The sequence below is a fragment of the Dermacentor variabilis genome, chromosome 2, assembly GCF_050947875.1.
Source record: "Dermacentor variabilis isolate Ectoservices chromosome 2, ASM5094787v1, whole genome shotgun sequence".
In the NCBI taxonomy this organism is placed as follows: Eukaryota; Metazoa; Arthropoda; class Arachnida; order Ixodida; family Ixodidae; genus Dermacentor; species Dermacentor variabilis.
Window position 1 is genome coordinate 156741314 of NC_134569.1, and position 24416 is coordinate 156765729.

Sequence of the window (24416 nt, forward strand, 5' to 3'; positions counted from 1 at the left end):
TGTGCGGCAGGCTTTCGTCGGCTTGTGTTACAAGAGTGTAACACCTGCCTAAATTTTAATGCTTAAGCATGAGGAATGTCAAAGTGGGCAAACGTGTGGCCCACGGGCTCTCGCGCGCGCGCGCACGCACGTACGCGCGCACACACACACACACACACACACACACACACACACACACACACACACACACACACACACACACACACACACACACACACACACACACACACACACACACACACACACACACACACACACACACACACACACACACACACACACATATATATATATATATATATATGTATACGAGGTTTTATTTTCTCGGTGCCAGAATCTGAAAATCACCCGTTACACGCAGAATTCTACTTCTTGTGCTAACATACTTTCGTAGTCGGACATTACTTGCGCAAGACATGAAATGGAAATTTGACAAATAAAGGTTTCTTTGTTAAATAAGTTTAAACTAACTACTTCATGCCACATGTTCCAATTTAGGTATTGTAGCCGGTGACATTTAAAGTCACATTCACTTGGAACGATTTTTCAGGATGACAGCAATAACTAGTTATACGTTCGCAATGCTTAGGACGAAATGCCCTGGTCTTAAAGTAACTTTTGAACTTCAATGATTAAGAACGCGTCTTGTTCAAAGGGCAGTGAGTGTTGCGTTCAAAAGACAACCTTATGAGCAAACACCTTTGCTGTTGCCGGAGTCCGTGCATTCTAAAATTGAGGGCCGATCCCGAAAACGGCTCTGTGATCTAACATTGGCATTAGAGAAGTAAGCATACTACTGGGGCCTAATGATTAGAGCACCGTGTTGAAGCGATGGGAGACAGACGGATCGATCCAGCCATCGGTCACGCATTTGTCTGCCGTATTTCATATACAGGTTTAATGGAGATTAGAGGTGTCTAAGAAAACCGAGGCGTGATGAGCCTACGCGATCACCATCTCATGAGCATGAAATTAAAAAAAAAATGTACGAGTCTTTGATAATTCGGAGTGTGGAAGGTCGCCTGTGAGGTACGCTCGCACACCTTTCCTTCCCGCCAATACTGTGGATTTAGTTTTTAATGACCGCCTAATTCGCCTTATCAGCTTGAATTCCTAAGCACAAGGAAATAGCGTACCGATGCAGTTCTGCTGCTGACATGGTTGGCATCGTCAGCGTACCCCTGGGCTCCAGCACTGCTTCCCTGCGGCGCGTTTGACGTTCGAAAAGAACGGAGTAATTAGAAAGTGTAGTATTGATTCGGTTATCATTGTAACAGATGTGCAATCACGAATTACCTCCACGTGACTAGTGCCAACATATTGTAAAATATGTGAACTTTGTCGGCACTACTTTGTCGTAATGATCATCATCGGGATCAACATCATCATTATTAGCAGCAGCAGAAGAAGAAGAAGCAGAAGAAGACGGCACAATCATTGACGGAACTGCTACGTCCTGGGTTGATTACTCAAACGCTGCGGAATTTCACAACAGGAGAAGCGGCGGAGGAATTTTGATAATACTGTGCTAAGACTTGCAGAGCCTAGCGGCTTCCATTGTGAAAAATAGCATGGTAAATCTAAAGGTTAAAGTAATATTCATATAGCACTAAATTCACCTATCACGTTTTTCCCACATGCCTCGCGAACAACAACGCACATATGGTATTGTGCAATCGGATTCTATACCCCGTCTACTGAGGATTGTTTGGATGTCCACAATGCCATGTCTGCTGAGTTTTGTGGACCTCGCTATCTGATCTGAACTGAAGAGCGTGCAATGTATTCTTCATGAGACTTAATACAAGGTAATCCGATGGCGCCATCTCAGCCCTGGACTGAGAATGCGAGGCTCTAACAGCATAGAGTGCATGCCGGCCGGCTGGACTCCCGCTGAACACAGAATGGGCCCCACAGCGTCCTCTTCTTTGATGCTGCAATCGGCAAGAAATTCATCAGCGCCTCCTCTATTTTTTTAAAGCGAAAGCTTTACTGGCCGCGTACTGGCGATTTCGCCGAGGCGGTGCTCCGAGGAGGCACATGACGGCACAACGCGCGGATCGCCGCGGATATTTCTCTCTAGCTCCCTAGTCACTATACTGCGCATGCGCCACTAGTAGCACCGAGTCACAGGTGTTCCACCGCTGCGCAGCGCCGCGCCTTTCCGCCGCCGCCACCGTTTGGTATGACGTCACACCGCGTTCTTCGTCGTTTCGCTAGCCTCCGCTCGCTTCGCCAGCTGCGACGCATGTGTGATAACATGGAGGATTGAAATGGAGAGCTCGCGTGCGCCGCAACCACAGTTGAGGCCCCAGTATGGACGGCGACAATTCTTATAAGCAGGAGGAGGCCTGTAATCGGCATCGGAACGGGATGAAGAGGAAACGAATCGCCCAGCAAACAGACAAACAGCGCGCCGAACGACTGGCTAAACGCCGCAACATAGCTAGACAACCAGACTCACCTGGACTTGCAATCAAGATCAACCAAGGAAAACCATGCTATGCCTTAGCTTTCGCTACGTATATCCTGGCATAGCCGAGCTAAGCCACAGCCAATTTTTTAAAATACCAGTCAGATGTGGCCGATTCGACCGTTGAACACTTCTATTGTGCTTTCCTACTCTTCCCCGTCGGCTAGCGTTCGCGCATGCTTTGCGGTAGTGGGGGAGAGTACGCGCTGGGTGGCGCCTCACGACGGAAGTTGGACGAAAACTGACAGACGCTTGATAACCTCAGAAACACAGAGACGCAGCGTCTAGCGCTTCTTATCCGGAAAAGCAGCGTCGCACGCTCAGACGCAGGCGTGGCGCAAGCATTCGTACAATCTGAGTAGCGTCGCATCGCACCAATTCACTAAACTAAGGAGCACCAGCGGCACCCATTGGGGAGCGGGCGATTGCATTGGCACTGACAAATAGAGGAGGCTATGAATGCACCCATATTTGTCCCCTTTCTGTCCCCGACACTTGACTGAAAGGGGAAGTGATGGGCACTCTCACTTCCAGGTCACCCCAAGCATACACATGAAGACGCCAGACACCAACGTGCCTTTATTTCTAAGAAAAGCCAAAACTGTTTACGTGTTGATTTACTGTATTACTTTAAGCCGAATCATCAGGCGCCAACCTCTCCCTTTCTTGGATTGTGTACTTCGTCTTGGATAACTGGCAGATCAAAAAATTACCCGACACCTAAGCACTTCCGATGAGTTGGTAATGTGAAAGAATTAACGTCTAATTAAACGCCGCTGAGGTGGTCTAGTTTTGCGCTGCGAGTAATATACAAGCGTAGCACGTGCTGCCCGAGCTAGGAAGCAGCAGCAAGCTGCGGTGCCAATGCCACATGCAACCGACGTACTGCGCAACGAGACGCCCAGGAAGGGCGTCACAGGAATTCCTCGCCGATGACAACCCGTCTCGCCCCCTGGCGCCGAGCTGCCGTATCCGCTCCGTGGAGACTCGCTGGTGACATGGCTTCGTGGTGATTTCCTCTTCCCTCATCCAACACCTGGCGCGCTGTCGAGGCACAGGGTGTTCCGATTCACCCGCAATGCTCAGTTGCGGCGCACTCGTGATGTGCGTCGCAGCCATTGGCAATTTAGGTCCCATTTTACTACTACAGACACCACCAGCTTTTTTGTCCAATGGGACCATTCGATGCCTCAGCGCCAAAAACGTTAGGACATGTATGCTAAACTGATCGGCAGATACATCGAAACAGCAACGCTGTATAAGAGAGCTCACACTCCCTTCAGAGAAACAACTAGGGACGTGTTTTCTCCTTGCTGCAAGCTCCTTGCTGCAAGCTCCTTGCTGAATATTTAAGCGGAGCAGGAAAATCGCGACGTCACAACAGAAACTTACGTATTATTGGGCAAAACTGTGGAAAACGCAATTTTCAGTGAAGCTGGCTTTTTCAATGCTTCAATAACAAGATCAGTGGACTGTAATCAAACCACATTACCCTAAAATGCTGCCCCTATGATTGCACAATGTGACACATCGCCCACATATAACGCTATCCAGCACTTGTTCAAGAATATTTTTAAAAATCGCAGTTCCGCCCTAAAGACGAAGCACCGATTGCGATAGCAAATTAGTAGATAGCTGTACGAAGTTAGGATAGTAGTTTTACTGGCAGTATAAGCTTGTAAACATTCGCTTACTGACTAAATTAACAATTATAGAATCGGAAAGCATGACTCAACGAAGACGTACAAACAAACAGACACGAAAACAACGCTTTCTTTGTGCGTCGGCTTCTTTCTACGTCCTTGTTCAGTCGCGCTTACACAGAATTGAAACCAACTAGCCTGTCAACATGTTTTAACTAAATTAACCAGCACGGTGTCACGCTCGCACAGGTAAACATGAAGACGCATCGCTCGATGAGAGCGGAAACTATCTGTGAAAACGCTGGAGTTAGGAATGGCGGCAGCAGCCACGAAACAATTGACCTCCGTGCATCTGTCGCTTCAACGTGTACGAAACGTCGGAAGCACAGCGCCTACGAAGCTACAGGTACAACGTGCATTCTGCAAACATCGCACATCGCTTTGACGATGAAGCCTGCGCGGGCGCGCACTTTAGCCACGTCGCAGACTGCTTTGAAGACGCATGAGCGCCAGCAACCCGTCCCGACGGCGTCGGCCAGAGGCGTCTACTACGGCGTCCGTGATTCGCGTGGCCAACGCCGTAGTAGACGCAGCGGTTGTCTCCGTTTTGTAGGGAACGGCGGGCGAGGAAGGCATTAAGGCACGTTAGCAGCCGCCGAAGAACCCCCCTCTTCTCTTTCCTTACCCCCCTGCCTCGCGAGCCACAGGAGAGGGCGCGCATCTGTGCCACATTCCTCGCCCGCACAAGCCAGATTGAACCGCGTTCGCCTGTTCACCCTCACACGATTTCACTCATACGGAACCACACGGCCGACGGCAGAAATGCGCCTGGAGTGTCCATATAATTGCTATCGCAATTAAAGAAAATCAGCCCATGCACTCTGTAGATGGTTAACCAGTGAAGCTAAAACGTGCGGACTCTGTTTATCGCTGGGTAAATCCCTACTATCCATTGAAGTCTCTCTCAATTATTGGTTACGTCTTCGTGTTTCTTAATTACGAGAAGGAACGTGTGATCAGTGGCACGAGCGCATTCACGTGGTAACAGCCAGAGGCGCAAATTAGCCAACTGTGGAAGAAGACGATGACGCAGGAGCCATTGTGACGATGATATATTTTTTTTACACGTGAAGACGATACTGGGGAAACTAGCCCTTAACATCTTCGCTGTAAAGGTCTGGCTCCACTCCGCCCTGTAGAGTTAATGTACAGTGAAGCTGTTGCCGACATCAGAGAAGTATCACTACACCACTGACGTTAGAAAGAGTAAGACATGTACCACCCCAAGCGAAGTACTTCATGCACGCACGGGTGTGTGCTGAGGTTCAGCACACTTACTCAATCTTCTAGTCCGTATGCCATACGGAAGTTTGTTAGTGAGCTAAATCATTGTTGAAATGTAACTTGATCCAGAAAATGTTTAATATACCACATACACACAAGCTGCAGACATGATAGCTGCAAATTATATTCCGACTATAGAAGAGAACATAATTCTGTTACGCAGAAAGTGATAGACAAAGTGCTTTTCCAGCTGCGCGTCGAGGTCCACCATTCTTATTCATCACTATTTTTGAGGCCCTCTGCCTAGCGCAAAGGCGTTATTGAACTAACTGAATTTCTCATAGCAAACTGTATCTGAAAATTCGTGAAGCACGACTTACAGAGATGATAGCACCGGATTGTAATTTGAGTATACGAGAAAACACGATTCCGTTACCTGATCATCATCAGCCTGGTTACGCCCACTGCAGGGCAAAGGTCTCTCCAATACTTCTCCAACAACCCCGGTCATGTACTAATTGTGGCCATGTCGTCCCTGCAAACTTCTTAATCTCATCCGCCCAACTAACTATATGCCGCCCCTGCTACGCTTCCCTTCCCTTGGAATCCAGTCCGTAAGGCCTCATTACATATCCTACCCATGCCCATTTCTTTTTCTTGATTTCAACTAAGATGTCATTAAATCGCGTTTGCTCCCTCACCCAATATGCTCTTTTCTTATCCCTTAATGTTACACCTATCATTTTTCTTTCCATAGCTCGTTGCATCGTCCTCAATTTGAGTAGAACCCCTTTCGTAGGCCTCCAGGTTTCTTCCCCGTAGGTTAGTACTGCTAAGACACAGCTATTATACACTTTTCTCTTGAGGGGTAATAGCAACCTGATGTTCATGATCTGAGAATGCCTGTCAAGCACACCCAAGCCCATTCTTATTCTTCTGATTATTTTCGTCTCATGATCTGGATCCGCCGTCAGTACTTTCCCCAAGTTGATGTGTTCCCTTAGCACTTCCAGTGCCTCGCCACCTATTGTAAATTGATGTTCTATTCCGAGACTGTTAAACATTAGTTTAGTTGTCTGCAGATTAATTTTTAGACCCACTCTTCTGCTTTGCCTCTCCAGGTCAGTGAGCATGCATTGCAATTCGTCCCCTGTGTTACTAAGCAAGGCAATATCATCAGCGAATCGCAAGTTACTAACGTATTCTCCATTAACTTTTATCCCCAATTCTTCCCAATCCAGGTCTTTGAATACCTCCTGTAAACACGCTGTGAATAGCATTGGAGAGATCGTATCTCCATGCCTGACGCCTTTCTTTATTGGGATTTTGTTGCTTTCTTTATGGAGGACTACGGTGGCTGTGGAGCCGCTATAGATATATTGCAGTATTTTTACATACGGCTCGTCTACACCCTGGTTCCGTAATGCCTCCATGACTGCTGAGGTTTCGACAGAATGAAACGCTTTCTCGTAATCAATGAAAGCTATATATAAGGGTTGGTTATATTCCGCACATTTCTCTATCACCTGATTGATAGTGTGAATATGGTCTATTGTTGAGTAGCCTTTACGGAATCCTGCCTGGTCCTTTGCTTGACAGAAGTCTGAGGTGTTCCTGATTCTATTTGCAATTACCTTAGTAAATAGTTTGTAGGCAACTGAGAGTAAGCTGATCGGTCTATAATTTTTCAAGTCTTTAGCGTCCCCTTTCTTATGGATTAGGATTATGTTAGCGTTCTTCCAAGATTCCGGTACGCTCGAGGTCATGAGGTATTGTGTATACAGGGTGGCAAGCTTTTCCCGAACAATATGCCCACCTTCCTTCAACAAATCTGCTGTTACCTGATCCTCCCCAGCTGACTTCCCCGGTTGCATAGCTTCCAAGGCTTTCGTTACCTTTCCGGCGTTCTTAATTCATTATCGTCGTGGGTACCATTGGTACTGTATAAATCTCTATAGAACTCCTCAGCCACTTGAACTATCTCATCCATATTAGTAATGATATTGTCGGCTTTCTCTCTTAACGCATGCCTCTTATTCTTGCCTATTCCTAGTTTCTTCTTAACTGCTTTTAGGCTTCCTCCATTCCTGAGAGCATGTTCAATTCTATCCATATTATACTTCCTTATGTCAGCTATCTTACGTTTGTTGATTATCTTGGAAAGTTCCGCCAGTTCTATTCTAGCTGTAGGGTTAGCGGCTTTCAGACATTGGAGTATCTCGATCAGATCTTTCGTCTTCTGCGATAGCTTACTGGTAGTCTGTCTAAGGGAGTTAGCACCGACTTCTATTGCACGCTCCTTAATGATGCTGTAAGCCCCTCTACGGGCGGCTCGAAAGCAAACCCAAAAACACGGCGCGGGCCATCTGGGCAGGGGCATGCGTATCGACGAGATTGTTTGGAACACACGAGTAATGGCTGTCAACGGTTGACACAGAGCGGAGCCTTGCAAGCAAGCAAAGTAACCACGCTGTCGGCACCCATGGCTGCCGCACAGTTCGGGGAGCGGAGAGGACCACCAGCGCCACAGTAGCGGTTGCGCATCACAGTAAAAAGGGAGCTTCGGACCCCCGTCGCATTGCGCTTCCTCGGAATCCCCGCAGGCGTTTTCTTTGCGCGCGGCCGGCTGGCGGGTGTGAACTCATTCACAACTTGAGGTTCCCCGAATGGGCGTCAAACGCCGTAATGGGCGTGCGCGTCTTACATCTGCGGTGCTCTGGTGGGTGCCCTTGGAGAATGCGTGGTTCGGGTCTGGACGCGGGCAACGGAGATCGCGCGGCATCAAGCAGGCGCGCCAGCCTCATTACTTTTTATGGGTTTGCACCGCGCGCTGACCGGCGTATCGATTCTTTGAACCGCACAAGAGCCTACGGTTTTGTCTCGGTTCCGAGGCGCCGCGGGAACGTCTTCTTCGGCTTACGGCCGGGTCACGGGGCCGACCTTGGTGGGTGGACAATTATCACGTGCTCCTCTGTGACAGTTTGGCTTGAACACAATTGCTCGTTTATGGCGCCGCACGGCCTTCGGTTTCTTGGAATCTGGTAGCGTCGCACACGTGTTCGAGCACTGAAAACATGGTCCCGACGTTTCGTGGCTTTTAGGTTTTGCGAATGTGTTTTGTTGGTCAGTGCTTATTACGCCAGCTGTGCTCGCGAGCAGTTTCTCGGAACTTGCGACGTGCACAGCTGGCATGACCCTCATCCCTATGTTGTTATATATTGTGTATTTTGGGGGAGGTTTCTACACTGTGAACTGTACTAAAGAAAAGATGTTCTTTGATTGATGGTTGCTCGACTGGCCTATCACGCACGCAAGTTCTGCTGAACGCACTGATTGGTCAACGGATTGTCCAGTTGGGACGCAACCCGGCGGTAATTCGCCAGCAATAATTTTGGGCGGAGCGTTGCGTCTAGAAAATGCGGCCGCAACGCTCCGATCGGGAATTCTGGATCTGGCTTCGGTGTTATGCACCATCGGCTCTGTCGAAATAGGGTCGCCCTATGTGGTCCAAACCAGTGTAACTATTTGTAACCCATGTACTGTTGAAATTATGCAATCTTGTAATTGAACTTTGTAATTTTATCTGTAAATACAAGTTTTGTTCGTTCGCTACTGCAGCGTCTTTGCCCTTCGAACCTAAGTCACCCATTGAGCCACCTGTGCAGACCGTCTCTGACGGTGCGTCTCGGACGCCGTTGGTGGGGGTGAATTTGAACGAACCAATCTATCGATCGTGGCATCGAACTCTTACTGATGCCCTAAGATTGTCGTTCATTTCTTCAACACTAAGGTCCTCTTCCTGAGTTAAAGTCAAATACCTCTTCTGTAGCTTGATCCGGAATTCCTCTATTTTCCCTCTTACCGGGAACTCATTGATCGGCTTCTTGTGTATCAGTTTCTTCCGTTCGCTCCTCAAGTCTAGGTGATTTGGGCATCTCACCGTCCTATGATCACTTAAGTGTACCTTGCCGAGCGCGTCCACATTTTGTATGATGCCATGGTTAGCGCAGAGTATAAAGTCTATTTCATTTTTACACTCGCTATTCATGCTCCTCCACGTCCACTTTCGACTATCCCGCCTGCGGAAGATGGTATTCACTATCCGCATATTATATTGTTCTGCAAACTCTACTAGTAAATCTTCCCTGCTATTCATGGAACATATGCCATATTCCCCCACTGACTTGTGTCCAGCCTGCTTCTTGCCTACCCTGGCATTCAAGTCGTCCATCAGTATAGTGTAGTTTGTTTTGACTTTACCAATCGCCGATTCCACGTCTTCATAGAAACTTTCGACTTCCTGGTCATCATGACTGGATGCGGGGGGGAGGGGGAGGCGTAGACTTGCACGAGCTTCAATTTGTACCTTCCATTAAGTTTCACTATGTCCTTATTAATCAGGAATCCACCTCCGAGTTCACGTCTCTCCGCTAAGCCCCGGTAGCAGAGGACGTGCCCGCATTTTAGCTGTTTATATGCTTCATTTGTCCTCCTAATCTCGCTCAGCCCTATTGTATCCCATTTAATCACAGCTAATTCCTCAAGTAGCACTACTAGACTTGCCTCACCAGATAACGTTCTAACGTTAAATGTTGCCAGGTTCAGATTCCAATGGCAGCCTCTCCGATTCCAGAGATTCTTAGGAGCCTCTGCTGCGTCACAGGTCTGACCGCCGCCATGGTCAGTTGCTTCGCAGCCGCTGGGGACTGAGGGCTGGTGTTTGATTGCTGTATTCATCTAGGAGGCTGTGGCCAGGTACTGCAGCAGGTTGGCTAATCCTGCTCTGATGAGGAACTGCTTTGTCGGTTCTGGTCAGCGGGATCAAGCCGCACTCCAGGCCTGTTTATGCAATTTCATCAACACGCGGTTTTCTTTCTTCTTTTTTGATCTGGTGGAAAATTGTGCGACCCCGGGATTTGAACCATGGCCCTCTTTGCACGCGAGTTGGATGCTCTACCTCTATGCCATCGCTGCATCAGCTACCCACGTAGCTGAAGACATGTTCCATCCTCTCTGCAGGGCAAAGCAGCACTCGCAGTCGAACGCCTTGCTCCCGCCACATCGCACGGCGATCCTCGTTTCTCGCTTGGCGAGCGTCGTTAGCCGTTGTGTAGTACTTGTGAGGCCTACCGCGGAATCCGTCAGGCCCCGGGCGAGCATTTCTTATTGCCATCTCTCGCTTCGCAGTAGACTGTCGCTACAACGGCCGCTGGCACCGCATGACGTCAGCGACGCAAGAGCGGCTTCGTGCGCCGCTGGTCCCCTCTTCACCCGCCGCTCACTCCTCTATGGTCACGCTTTTCTTTTCGTTTATTTTTGAACCGCTCAACTAGGCGCCGCATTTTTTCTCTAGGTCATAGCGCAACGAGCCACTTAGGAATTTTTTTCTTTAAAAACCATGAACAAGCTTTTTCCTTCATCATGCCTAGAATAATATTCCTCTCGGAATAAAGCTACGGATTTACGTTTGGCTTATACGAGCCATATAAGAATATACTAACATTCCATTGTTTCCGTGTACAGCTACCTATATAGCCACACTCGAAAGTGCGCAGTGAAAAGCTGTACGATAACCTATACAGAAGCATTGATTCACCTACTGAACCTATGCTTCGACCATGGCTTCACCCGCTATCTGGACAATCGTTGTTACACCGCTTGAAATTTTTGTATTTCTACACAGTTCATTTAAGATTAACTCCGAAGACTTCATCAATATAAGCGATTCCAGGATCACCCGTCATAAACACCTTCTCCACCTTGAGGAATTCTTTCACACTAAGCACTTTCTTTACTTTTCCTTTTATTCACGAGCTGCTCTATACGCTAGGTGTTTCACTGCAATGCAGCCGACTGTCCGGAAATTTCTAGTGCTTGCCAAGCTGACTATAACGCCACCAAACTGGTGTAATTTGTGATAATACACGGGTGATGTATGCTTTCTATTGTATAACTTGTATTTACAAATTCGTTTTTTTATTTGCTTGATTGGATCATGCTTGTTTGTAAGCTCAGTTTGACATGCTTGATGCTTTAATGCTTGAAGTGCTTAGGCATGCATGATTTCCACCGTTAGCACTGTATCAGTTATTACCCTTCCATGACTGCTATATCTTGTTTTTTGTTTCTTTAAGTGCGCCCACCGCAGTGAAAACCCCATATTGCATTGTCCGTATAGTGAAATAAATTAATAAATAAAAATTTGGCCATTGGTACTGGTGACTGGTCTGCGCCACCATATGCGGGTTCGTATCGCTCCTGTAATGCGCATTACGGAGGTTGACTCCAGAATTTATGGAGAAAGTTGCCTCATCTGTCCCGAGCACTTTGTCAACAAAATCCGGTATTTCGTCACTGTTCAGAAGGGCCGAACTTGAGAAAACAAGCCGCCAATGATTGTTTCTTTCTTGCAGCCTTTGATGCAGTTGGAGGTGATACGGATGCATTTCAGCTTTCCTAAGAAATCTTGACACTGAAGACTGAAATTCCGACCTCACCACTCACATCACGCATGCTGGAATGAGGTTTTGCAGTCATGTAAGCCAAAATGTCTCCTTCAGCCTCTTCACTGATGATGCCCTTTCTTTGCCGTGTTCTCTTGTAGCTACCTGTTTCTTTCGGCGTCAAATAACTCGTCATAATTGTGTTCGTGCTGGGTCTTCCCCCACCTTTCCAACTTTGGTACACCGTGGCAGCTTTCCTCTTGTCGCCCTGTGCCGCTGCCAAGGCTAAGACCATGTTCACCTTCTGTTCGCTTGAGTACGACATCCTATAGGCATTACAAAGGAATTCTTCGAAATGGTTGCACGGCACGACAGTAATAGAAAGTCGAGCTCACATGCATCTAGCCGCTGGCAGAGCTTGGAAGAAAAGCGGCGTTGTAATAAATGATGCTCTCTGTCGCACTGGTTCCCTATGTATGATGTATATTTTGTGTGTTATTTCTTCTATTCAGCATCGACTAGAACGCCGGAAAAAAAATTACCGACGATTACGTTACTTCCTAATGCGAAATTTGAGCGCAGCAAATAAGCTGTTTCACCTTTTCGATAGATTGAGGCAAAGAAATCGAGCAACACATGTATGCGCTATCACAGAATTTTTTTTTATTTTTCACACGTATTCCTTTAACAAAGACTCCACTAACAGTTCTTGACAGTCATGAAGGAAGCTTTGTGGTCGGAGAAATAGACTGATATATGTTCGACTTGGTACACCAATGCTTGATTCTGAAAGACGAGATCTATACAAGTGCCTCGCGAGGTTGTCACAGCCGTGGGACGCGTTACGAGCGAGAGGAACGGGATATTCTCCCGCATAAGTGTTAGGAAATTGCTGTTTGTCTTTATGTCAAGCCGCCACCGATCTGGCTCTCTGATTGCCACCGCACAGGGCGAACGGCAGCGGCAATTTCGGCTCGGGCGGTGCACATATACAGATCCGCCGCCACCGATCTGGCTCTCTGATTGCCACCGCACAGGGGTTGCATTGGAGGAGGAGCGAAGAAAGGAATTAAGTTCGAGCCGGCGCTTTGACAACCGGAGACTCGCAGGAAGAGGGGGGAGGGGGGCGGCGTGTACACCCAGCGGCAAACGATGGGGGCAGAAGCGCGCGCAGCAAGCGGACAACACGATAATGGGAGGAGGGAAGAGATAGCAGCGACTGACTGATGCCGCTGACGCCGATAGTGAGCCAACCCCAGCTGCGGAGTTGGTTTCAGGGACAACGCCGCCGATGCCGACACAAACAATATGATACCCTCGCTTCCGCAGCGCTAAGAACCAGGTCTAGCCGTGGGAAGGTGGTCACGTATTCGTCGACGTGCCGGGGCCTACGTGAAATAACCGGCGCGTCGGCAACTGAAGAGCACCCTATCCGCCACACAAGAACAGGGGGGGGACCCTTTCCTCCTCTTTCTGCATGGCGGCGACGGTGTTCTATGCAGTCACGTTATCTTGACTCTCTAGCGGCGTCAGCGGCATCCAGCGGTATCAGTCGGTCGCTGCTAGCGCTGGGGGGATGAAAGGGGGGCGGAGCTGGTTACGAGGCCGACGACAACGCCGACGACGACGCGAAACCCAGGAATGGACGCCAAAGAGCTGCGCTCTAAAAAATTCTGTTCTCGTAATGTCGGAATAAACGGCTGATCACTGCGCGTTCTTCTGCGACAGGTGCGAGCGGCTGCTGACGAAGCGCTTTTTCGGAGCGCCGTCGCCAACCGCTGCCGGTAATGTCAGAGCCGAGCAAAGGTTGAACCCGTTTCTCGCAAAGAAAGCGAAGGCGCAACGCTGGCGATGCTTTAGAGCGCAGCTCTTTGGCGTCCGTTCCTGGGTTTCGCGTCGTCGTCGGCGTTGTCGTCGGCCTCGTAACCAGCTCCGCCCCCCTTTCATCCCCCCAGCGCTAGCAGCGACCGACTGATACCGCTGGATGCCGCTGACGCCGCTAGAGAGTCAAGATAACGTGACTGCATAGAACACCGTCGCCGCCATGCAGAAAGACGAGGAAAGGGTCCCCCCCCCCCCCTGTTCTTGTGTGGCGGATAGGGTGCTCTTCAGTTGCCGACGCGCCGGTTATTTCACGTAGGCCCCGGCACGTCGACGAATACGTGACCACCTTCCCACGGCTAGACCTGGTTCTTAGCGCTGCGGAAGCGAGGGTATCATATTGTTTGTGTCGGCATCGGCGGCGTTGTCCCTGAAACCAACTCCGCAGCTGGGGTTGACTCACTATCGGCGTCAGCGGCATCAGTCAGTCGCTGCTATCTCTTCCCTCCTCCCTTTATCGTGTTGTCCGCTTGCTGCGCGCGCTTCTGCCCCCATCGTTTGCCGCTGGGTGTACACGCCGCCCCCCTCCCCCCTCTTCCTGCGAGTCTCCGGTTGTCAAAGCGCCGGCTCGAACTTAATTCCTTTCTTCGCTCCTCCTCCAATGCAACCCCTGTGCGGTGGCAATCAGAGAGCCAGATCGGTGGCGGCGGATCTGTATATGTGCACCGCCCGAGCCGAAATTGCCGCTGCCGTTCGCCACTGCGAAATTATCTGCCAGTTCTTTCTGAGCCATGAGCGAGACGACCGATGGAAGTCCTTCGTCTGCTGCTGCTGCTGCTAAACGAGCTGCCAAAGCAGAGGCCCAGCGCCGTCGCCGTCAGAATCCAGAGGTGCGTGCCGCCGAAGCAGAAGCTTACCGTCGCCGCCGTCGAGATGATCCAGGAGTACGGGAAATATAAAAAAAAATTCTGTGATAGCGCATACATGTGTTGCTCGAGTTCTTTGCCTCAATCTATCGAAAAGGTGAAACAGCTTATTTGCTGCGCTCAAATTTCGCATTAGGAAGTAACGTAATCGTCGGTAATTTTTTTACAAATCACTCTCAAGAACGCTGTAATCGCGGCGCAGTGTATTTTTTAACTTCGCGGGCTTTCGTTCTTCCCGAATAAAAACGGCCACGCTAAGTCTGTCTCGTTGGAAGTACAGTACCTGGGTTGGGCAATATTTGTGAAGCTCCGCCACTTTCCTATTGACGCGTAAACGTTTCAAGCTGCATTTGAAATGTTAATTTATCTCGGCTAATTACTCAAAAATTTTCGAGCGAAAACATGGTGCTGGAAGTTTAGATAGGCGCTAACAACAACGCGAGTTCTTTTCTGACGAACACATACATTTTTTTTCAAAATCTCGGTCCAATTTAGCTGATACACGCTGTATATATATATATATATATATATATATATATATATATATATATATATATATATATATATATATATATATATATATATATATATATATATATATATATATATATATATAAAAATCGTATTTGCGTTCGGGATAAAGATTATCATCATTGGAGGTCGTTAACTCTTATTACATTATATCTCTTGAACGCAACACTACAGCTCGGTAAAAAGCATTACGTACTACGTGTGTTCTAGAGGTAAGGGCCGTTTTCTTATGTTTAAGTCTTGGCGGGTCAGAACAGAAATTTACGCATGCAGGCTTATTTGTTGATGTTGATGAATTCAACAAAGTTGTTGCTTTGATTCTGTAGTCGTCTGCTCCTCGGTGAATGCAGACGAGAACTTCTGCGAATAAGTGCTGCTCCCGCCAATTGCGGCGTGCATACTGTGATTCGGTTTTTGTGTTGGAAAGGATCATTAACTGCCCAAATTTATCGCGAGTTGCACTTACTCTATGAACGTACAGTAATAAGTGAAGTAAATGCTGGACAATGGTGTCGAGACTTCAAAAAATGGCTACACAATTGTGCATGATGAGAGGAGTGAAAGCGCAGTATCCAGACCGATGAAATTTTTCAGTAAGTGGATCAAGAACTGCGATTTGAACAAGAATTAGCGGTGAGTTCTGTTGCTCATAACTTTCATCTTTATGAACGGATTACACAATGTTACAGAGTTCGGTGTGTAACATGCTTACCGACCAACCTAGAGAGAGAAAAATGACAAGAATGCAAGTGCTTTGAACCACTGTCGACAACACGGAGATGACTTGTTACCCAGGTTGATAGGGATTACGAGACGTGGATACCTTATACCAATGCAGAAACAAAGCAGTTAATGCAAAGGTGCCATTCATATTCGCCATAACAGAAAAAAAGTCAAGCACTCTCCTTATTAGCATCTTTTTGTTGGTTTCATGGAACGTGGGACAGCAGCTACAGCTGACATGTAGTGCGGAACGCCCGACTAACTGACACGTGCGTTAAAAAAGCGACGGTGCCAGAAACTGTCAATCAGTGTAGATATTTGTATTTGTTGGTGGTACATGTCGAAGTTTTTGTGGCAGCCGAAAAAACACGAGCACGTAGAAGAGAAAACTGACACACACAGGCGCTCATTTCCAAAAACAACTTATTTCCGGGACGGACGCTACTTTCAAACGGTCACATTTTCTCGCTTTTTAAGCACGTGTCTACTGACAAAGCAACAGAGCGAAACATGGTACAACAGACTTGCAGACTATGCAAGAACTAGTATGTTCAACGCATGCGCAGGCATTCCAATTCTTTCTTTCGTAATGACAAGGACGACTGGCTAACACAAGCATTGCCAAACTCTTTAATGCGAGCACTTTTAATGATGAGACGAATGAATTCGCAGTTTCTTCTCTCGATAATAACTGTACTTCAAATCGTGGAACGGATTCGGATATATGACAATGAATTGTGAGGAAGCCATCCGACGAAAGCTTGTTAAGTTTAATGGAGTGCTTCCTAAGTCTATCATTAATGCATCTGCCGGTTTCTCCTATATGACTCTTTCCACAGGGCAATGCAACTCGGCAAATGACATAGGTCTTGCAGTAAACTTACCCTTTTCTGTGCTGCGTTTTGCAAGCGTCCTTTGTTTACCTGGTTCACGGTTGGTTCACGTTGACGATGGAATTCATTCTCCTGAATATATCCGGAAAGTTCTAGCACACGCACCGAAACTTGCCATAGAAATCAGGAGGGCCAGACCAGAGCAGCTTTCCCTACTGCGTCAAGTGTCCCGGCTAGCACCGGAGGATGAAGCCGCAGAGTGATTTCCGAAGGCATCGACGCTCCAAAACGCTGTAGACCTTGACCTTCAAGGGTATCTGTACGTCACGTAGGTTCGTATGTAGTAGATAATTCGTTGTGCGTAGTAGCCGCTGACAAGGAGGGTGCGTTTGTAGTCATGACTCAGGGGTATTTTTTCTCTAAGGTTAACAAAGCTATCTCAGGCGTTTTTAGGCAGCATAAAAGTGTCTTGTTAGCTAAATTCCAAGTAAAAGCTATTGAAATGTGCAAAACAATGAATCTGAATAGAAGGCATTGAGAAGAACCGCGGGAAATATTTAGAGGTATTTTTTAGCGTGAAGACACAAAAGTAATGTTAGCTTCAGGGTATTTGTGCCTGAAGAAGGGATCTGGCCGAAGGAAATAGCCACCTGCTTGCTAAAACACTTAATCTTCCAGATATTAACGACCCCTTCTTTATGAAGAGTTCAAGTTTTTAAATTTGGTAAAGTGCACTCTGACAAGGGGTTGAACGAATTCTCCAGTGACATAAAAGACCTTTATTACTCTATTCATCAATCCAACCTTTTAACCTGCGTTCAAGAAAACATCGACGAATTAGGTGCAGTGTGGTTTTGCAATAAAGCCGCAGCTTCCATTCAGAGTTTTTTTAGAATTACTCAAGCAATATCTGACTTCATCCTTTATTAGGTGGAATAATGTTGCCTTTCTACAGACGCAAGGGGTATGTATCTGGTTTTGTTTGGCATCAGTCCTCAGCAGCCTGTATCTTGCAAAAGTAGACAAAGCGTTAGGAGAGGTTCAAGGGACCCTTAGTTTAAAGAGCATTCCGATATGTTGAAGATCTCTTTTTATTTCTTGACTGCACTTCTCATTGTCATAAAAAAGAAAGTGAAGGTGTTACAAGCATAATTCGTGAATGCCTTAGTCCCCTTGATGTGACCTTCGAAATGCCAATAGATTTCAGTATTCACTTTCTCGATAACATCTGCTGGTGTTGTCAACCTAAACATAATAAACCTCCTGTATCGTACAGTTCTCATTTCAAGCTTATTAAAAGGGGCACAGCGAAAATGAATTTGAACAATGCACTAAAGAAGTCGTGCCTTCATTGAATTTCTTCCAGTTTTCGACAGGTAGTGCGGCTGAGTGAGGTCGGTTTTCCAAAAGAATGTGTTTGTGTCAGTTTCTGAAGTGCTGCTCAGCGCAACGCAGTCCAGAGAGGCTGGTTTCTCGCCAACATCCAGCACAAGGTTTGGTAAAAAGAAAAATTTCGCCATAAATCCTTAGATGCACCGCCTATCGCATAACCTGAAGAAGATAGGAGTACGTGGAAAGTTTGGCGTAACATTCACTGCTCTAAACAAGCTTATCACCTTGTGTGCAAAGACAAGTTCATATGGTAAAACCAAGGACGCGTGCAAAAAGCAGCACAGAAAAGCGTGCGTTAGCTATAGGGCCTGTGTCATTTACCGAATTCTATTGCCCTATTGAAATAGTTATATGGGGCCGACCGGCACATGCGTTAATGACAGGCTTAGGGAGCACTCCTATAAAGTTAAGAAGGCTTCGGCGGATGGCTTCCTCGCAATTCATTGTCATATGTGCGGATGCGTTCTGCGATTTGGAGATCAGTTAACAGGAAATGGGAATTCGCTCGTCCCATCATTGAGAGTGATCTCATTGAAGAGTTTGGCATTGCTTGTGTTAGCCAGTCGTCCTGGTCATTATCAAAGAAAGAGTTGGAATTCCTTCGCATGCGTCAAACATAATTTTTGCCTAGTCTGTAAGTTGTAATGTCAATTGTTCTGTTCTCTTGTCAGTAGAGACGTGCTTAAAAGGCGAGAAAATGTGAGGGTATAAAAGTGGCTTCGTCCCGGAAATAACTTGTTGGAAGTTAGCGCCTGTGTGTGTCCGTTTTCTCTGCTATGTCCTTGCGTTTTTCCGCTATAAGAAAAACTTTAAAATCAAGAGAAACTGTCGTCCGAAATAGTCTTACTCGATGACAATACGAGTCTTCAGACCTGTGCCCGAACCAAAGAGAAGATTTAAGATTTTGGTACCTAACTTTATGATTCCCCAAACTACAACCCCGACGTTGCGCCCACACACTATTTTCTCTTCTTGCATTTGAAACAGCCACTTTGCCGACAACGGTTTGACGACGACAAGGAATTCAAGACCTCTGCTGTCAAATGGTTCAATTTCCAAGCGGCGAAATTCTATGGAGATGGATAAAAGAAAGTGGGGCAGCGTTAGAGAAATTAGCAGATAACGGCAATCATGTACAAAAATAGGTTAGGCTTGGATGAAACTAATACCATGAGAAAATGTTTTCTAAGGAATATGTTTTATCTTGAGACCAATCTGCCCTTATTTTCGACTATAGCTCGTAATTACGCTGAAAGCACTTTTCAGCGTATACTAACACTTCGAGCAAAGAAGCACGTTGATCTCAAGGATATCTTAACCTGCATACACCTAAACTAAAAGAATCTAAGTTCTTAAAAACCTTTCTGGATAAACAGCCACTCAGAGACTTTCGAATGTAGTGCCAGTAATTTATTGATAGAAAACCGTCTTGCAAGGGCCGGTTTTGAACAGTCTACGTATTGGACACTAAGAAAATGCTTTCCGTTTTTGGTTCGACAAAATTTAAAATATTTGCCTGAACTCTGAGGCCACATTTCTGACAACGCATGGTAGATTCTTCATTGCAGTGGGAGTAAGTTGTTTGTTTTTCCGGCGGAATCACAGTCTCGTCGAGTGAGCCAAGTCAATTTAGTGTTTTCAACCAATACTGTTGGCTCTATGTGCTTGCGATTACTTATATATGTAAGCATTCTGATATACGGCTGCTATAGGTCTTTGAAATCGAGCTGATTAGTTTTATCAGTCGCTAACGTATAGTGCTTGTATGCAGTGCTGGCACCCGCACCGAGAAAATATGTAATGAGCGAATGATGCGACTTCTTGTTCATATAGCAGTATAGTATAGGGCAATGAGTTGGTGTAGTTACGCTCCTCGATGTGCGTTTGTTTATATCAAATAATTATGAAAGGGTTTCACTCTTGATAACATTTGGTTTGGTTTTTATATATTGATTTTTAACATCCTCTTCGGTTTCACACCATCAGCGTTTCACAAGACTGTAACAGCACTTCGGCGTTTGAAGTTATACACGATTACCTCTGAATTACATTCGTAATTGAAAGATTGCTGCCATAATTTCAAAATTATTTCAGCAGAGTTGATTTACGGCTGGAGCAGCAAACCAAGCTTTGCGATGCAATAATAATGACAATGATAACCAAAGTCAAAGTGACTTTGAGATTGCACTTTATCATGATTTTGTTTTGTTCCTTATAAATAGGTAACCACAATCTCGGAAACAATCAATGGTATTTGAATCGATTCTAGCAACTTTAGCTCCTGTGAGATGGGACCGCGCACGAAGTCCTCAGATCCCCGATGTTGGAGCTGTCGATACGCGGAACCGCCTAATTACACACTTAGCAAATTTCGCAATGACAATGGCTATGCCACTACGAATACAGGATGGGAACATCAAGGTTCTGTATAAAATTGCTTGCTCTTCGGTAATCTAGAGTAGATGTAAGCACAAAATGGCAACCGGCAAGGCAGATTGGTTGGAGATGACATTAGCCACAATGTTACAATGGGTGTATTGCATGTTTGCAGCGGCAGATCCATCACAACACACCGCACCACGTCATAGTGTGCACTGGTTCATATGAAGGAGGCCAAGCTAGAAGAAGAAAACCGGCTGAAGGCGTCACGACAGGCGACGAAAGATGCCAGGGAGAAAAAGCGCACTGCCCAGCTAGAAGAAGAAAGGCTCCTGAACAAGGCTCTACGCAGCGGGGCGCCATCTCTCGAGGTGAGGAAAAACCCGCACCGCGGAGCTCACGGACCACTGGTCTCAGCGCCAGACCACCCTGTCTCAGCTCCAAAAGAGGACAATGAAGTGTATATGCCTTGTATATGCCTCTTGGACGTCGCTATTGGCAATGACAAATATAACTTCAGCGTCCTAGAAGTTAAAGCTTGAGTGATAGTGTAAACAAACATTGCGAAGAACTCGGAAGTCATACATTTTTGTAACTTGTTTGGCCAGTAACTAGCGTATGTGATGTGGTCCTGTAGAGAGGGTTGCAGGCCAGAGACCGAATTTTCTAAAGTTTTGACTGGTTGCCCAGATGATCTCGTTTTGTTCTTGCAACTTGCCCGGATTTTCTCGTTTGAGTGCCATTATAACGGCGTTGAATTTTAGGTCACGGTGTCTTGAAGGTCGCCAACAACAGGAGCTAAACGGATTTCATGTTTTAAAAATGTCAGCAGTTTTTGCGAACAAAAGAAGTGAACTGCGTGTATGACACTAGACGTATATAGGTTAATTTCCATGATCTTCATACACACATTAAATTTGATTTGCTGACTTCACGCCAAGCAGGGCATAAATACACAAAGCAACAGCAAATATACAGGTTGAAAATGCCACAGCCGAGAACGCACGCGCCATTTTGCAAGATGGTTCACACTGTTTGCAACCGGGATGCGCTCACGTTCAAATCCCCTCAGTTGTGCGTAATCACGTATCCTGATTGTCTTAAGGCGAGCGATGTTTGTTTTTTTTTCCCGGTAACTTCACTTACCGGGAAAAAATAAACATCATCTGTGGCAGGGCTGACGCGCGATCCGGATTTTCTTCTTTCTGATGTTACCACCTACCAGAAATCCGTTAGTGTGAACGGGGCTTCTCATCTTAACTGTACCCGAAAGTTCTAAGAACGGCTATCGTACGGCTGGCTCTCTTGGCAACACGTGGCGACCAGCAGTGCAGCCTTGACGCCGTTGTGTGACCAGGCCGTCCGAATGCGCGGCCGACGTTGGTATACCGCCAGCGCAGCCCACATAACCTGAACCATATTGTGCATAAGTACTATGCTCCGTTACTGCATTGGATATAGCGAAGCGTTTGCCTAAGTCCGCAAGCAAATAATATATATATATATATATATATATATATATATATATATATATATATATATATATATATATATATATATATATATATATATATATATATATATATATATATTTAAATTCTGGGATTTTAGTTGCGAAAGTCACGATCTGATTATGAGGTATATAAGTTGTAGTGAGGGACTCCGAGTTGATTTGAACCACTCAGAGTTCTTTAACGTGCACGCAATGCACGGTACGCGGGAGTTCTTGCGTTCCGCCTCCGTCAAATTGCGGCCTCCGCGAGGGGGCGTTAGTCCCACGACCTCGTGCATAGCAGCGCAAAGCCAAAGCCACTAAGTAAGCACGGCGGCTAACTCTGCCCCATAACCTAACCTTAGGTACTGGGCACATTTGGTTCCTGCTACACCATGCCTCTAGGACGTCTAGAGCTTTGCTGTATTCTATGCATGAGCGGCTGGGATTTGCATATTCACCGGTGAATACTTTTTTACCTGCTTGGCAGTGACCAAGTCACGCTTCTTTTGCGAAATTGCGTGGAACTACATTTTTTGTTACCACGCTTGACATTATGGACTGAATAAAGTAATCCTAATGCTACCTTCGTCGTTACATTTCAATACATATTTTCTCAAGAAGCGAAAACGAACATAAAACTTATTGGTATGTCGCACGATCGGCGCCACAATCTCGAGACACTTCGGCAGACGTGTGCTTAGACAAAAGGAAGCAATAAGCTTCCGAGCTTACTTGATCTTAAGGTTTTTCTTCAGGGCCGCTGCCAAGATGACGCCACTGCCTGGATAGGGAGTAGTGTGGACGATGTTATCACCTATCTTGAACGACGCTGCTGCCTTCCATGTTGCCATGTACGCACTCTGCTCTCCCTCCGGCATACCTGTAATTGACCCCAGATCACTATATTTAGGAGAATCACTGCAAGCTGCCAAGTCATGAAACTATCTGCAGAGTCTGAGGGATGCAACTCATTACACAATAGGCAAAGCTGTAATTAGCGACATGACGGGTATTTAATTTAACTTCTAATCCGATATTTGTACTAGCAACACCGTCCACTGCTTTTACCCATACGGAGCATCTCGGGTCTCAGGCCAGAATTTAAAGTTGATTTTTTTTCTACCGCGAAATAAGTTGCTATTTAGCGTTGTTTTGATCCGCCCGGCCAAAGGAAACATTACTAGGTAGAAAATACGAATGCGAATGAATTAGGACAAGTACTCTGATCGTTATATTAAAACTTGAGCAACCTGCGCCGTACGGGCCTCGAGTGAATATCTCGCTTGTGAAAATGGTCATTGCATACTTTAATAGTTCCACCAGAACAAAACAATGTGCCACTATAAAATAAAAATTCCCCTTTTATCTAGCTAGTGTGAGTTTAACGGCTGGTTAATGCAAGAACGCCGATATGTTCGGCTTCTGAGCACTGACGCACTCTAAATTGTATTACATCGTTTTACAGGCATTTAACAGGCACATTTGACTGCCAAAGCTTTTATATTATTACGATATTGTCGGTAGATACTCGAGAGACGAGCCGCCGCGAGAACGACGACGAAGTGGGTCTGTGCCCTTGGCGCGAGAAAATGTCGGCCTGGTGCTCTGGCTCAAGTCCAGTGTAAATAGCTCGTAAATAGCCTCTTCCGTCTGTATCTTTCTACACGTAACATTCTGGTGCAGTTGAGCGATCCCCGTCCTCGCCACGAAACTCCGGAGTGGTCGGTACATCGAGCTTGTCACCATGACTCCCGGTGACGAGACCACCTGTGCAACGGCTTAGGCTTGTCCGACTGCTCCCATAGTCACGGTTGCCCAACATCGCGACCCTGGTGCGTTCTCTGCCCTGGAGGGACAGGACGTTGACGAATGGATCAAGCTATATGAACATGCCAGCGCTAATAACAGGTGGGACCCAACGATCATGCTCGCCAATGTCATCTTTTATCTCGGCGGCACCCTATGCGTGTGGCACCAGACGCATGACAACAAGATAACCAGTTGGGACAATTTCAAAAAAAAGCTCGGGGAACTGTTGGGCGACCCCATTGGCCGCAAGGTTGCCGCGAGACAGGCTCTTGCGTCTCGTGTTCAGACATTTACAGAGCCGTACGTTTCATACAACCTCGACGTCTTGGCTCTATGCCGAAAAGCTGACAACGCTATGTCTGAAGCTGATAAAGTGTCACATGTCCTAAAAGGCATCGCCGACGACGCTTTCAATTTGCTTGTTTTCGGCAACGTCTCGACAATCGACGCCATCATTAAAGAACGCCGTCGCCTTAAACAGGCTAAGAGCCGCCATATCACACAGCACATCACGCGGCGACATGTCAGGGTCGACCACGTAAGGCTACCACCTGTCACGACGCCACCCGTATTGTTCGCCGCGAGTTCGAGGCCACCTGTCCGCCAGCTCTCGCCGCGACGCCTCCCGAACCGCCAGCAACCACGATTGCGATGATTTAGGACG

The 24416-nt window shown here is 46.8% G+C and overlaps 1 protein-coding gene across 1 annotated transcript in view; it reads right to left on the bottom strand.

The window, feature by feature from the left end:
- The window catches only part of LOC142571039 (uncharacterized), a 115571-nt gene that overhangs the window by 41717 nt on the left and 49438 nt on the right, over positions 1-24416 (bottom strand). The window contains exon 5 of the mRNA XM_075679339.1: positions 22676-22823. Coding sequence (XP_075535454.1) covers positions 22676-22823 — 148 coding nt within the window. The remainder of the gene's footprint in view (positions 1-22675; positions 22824-24416) is intronic.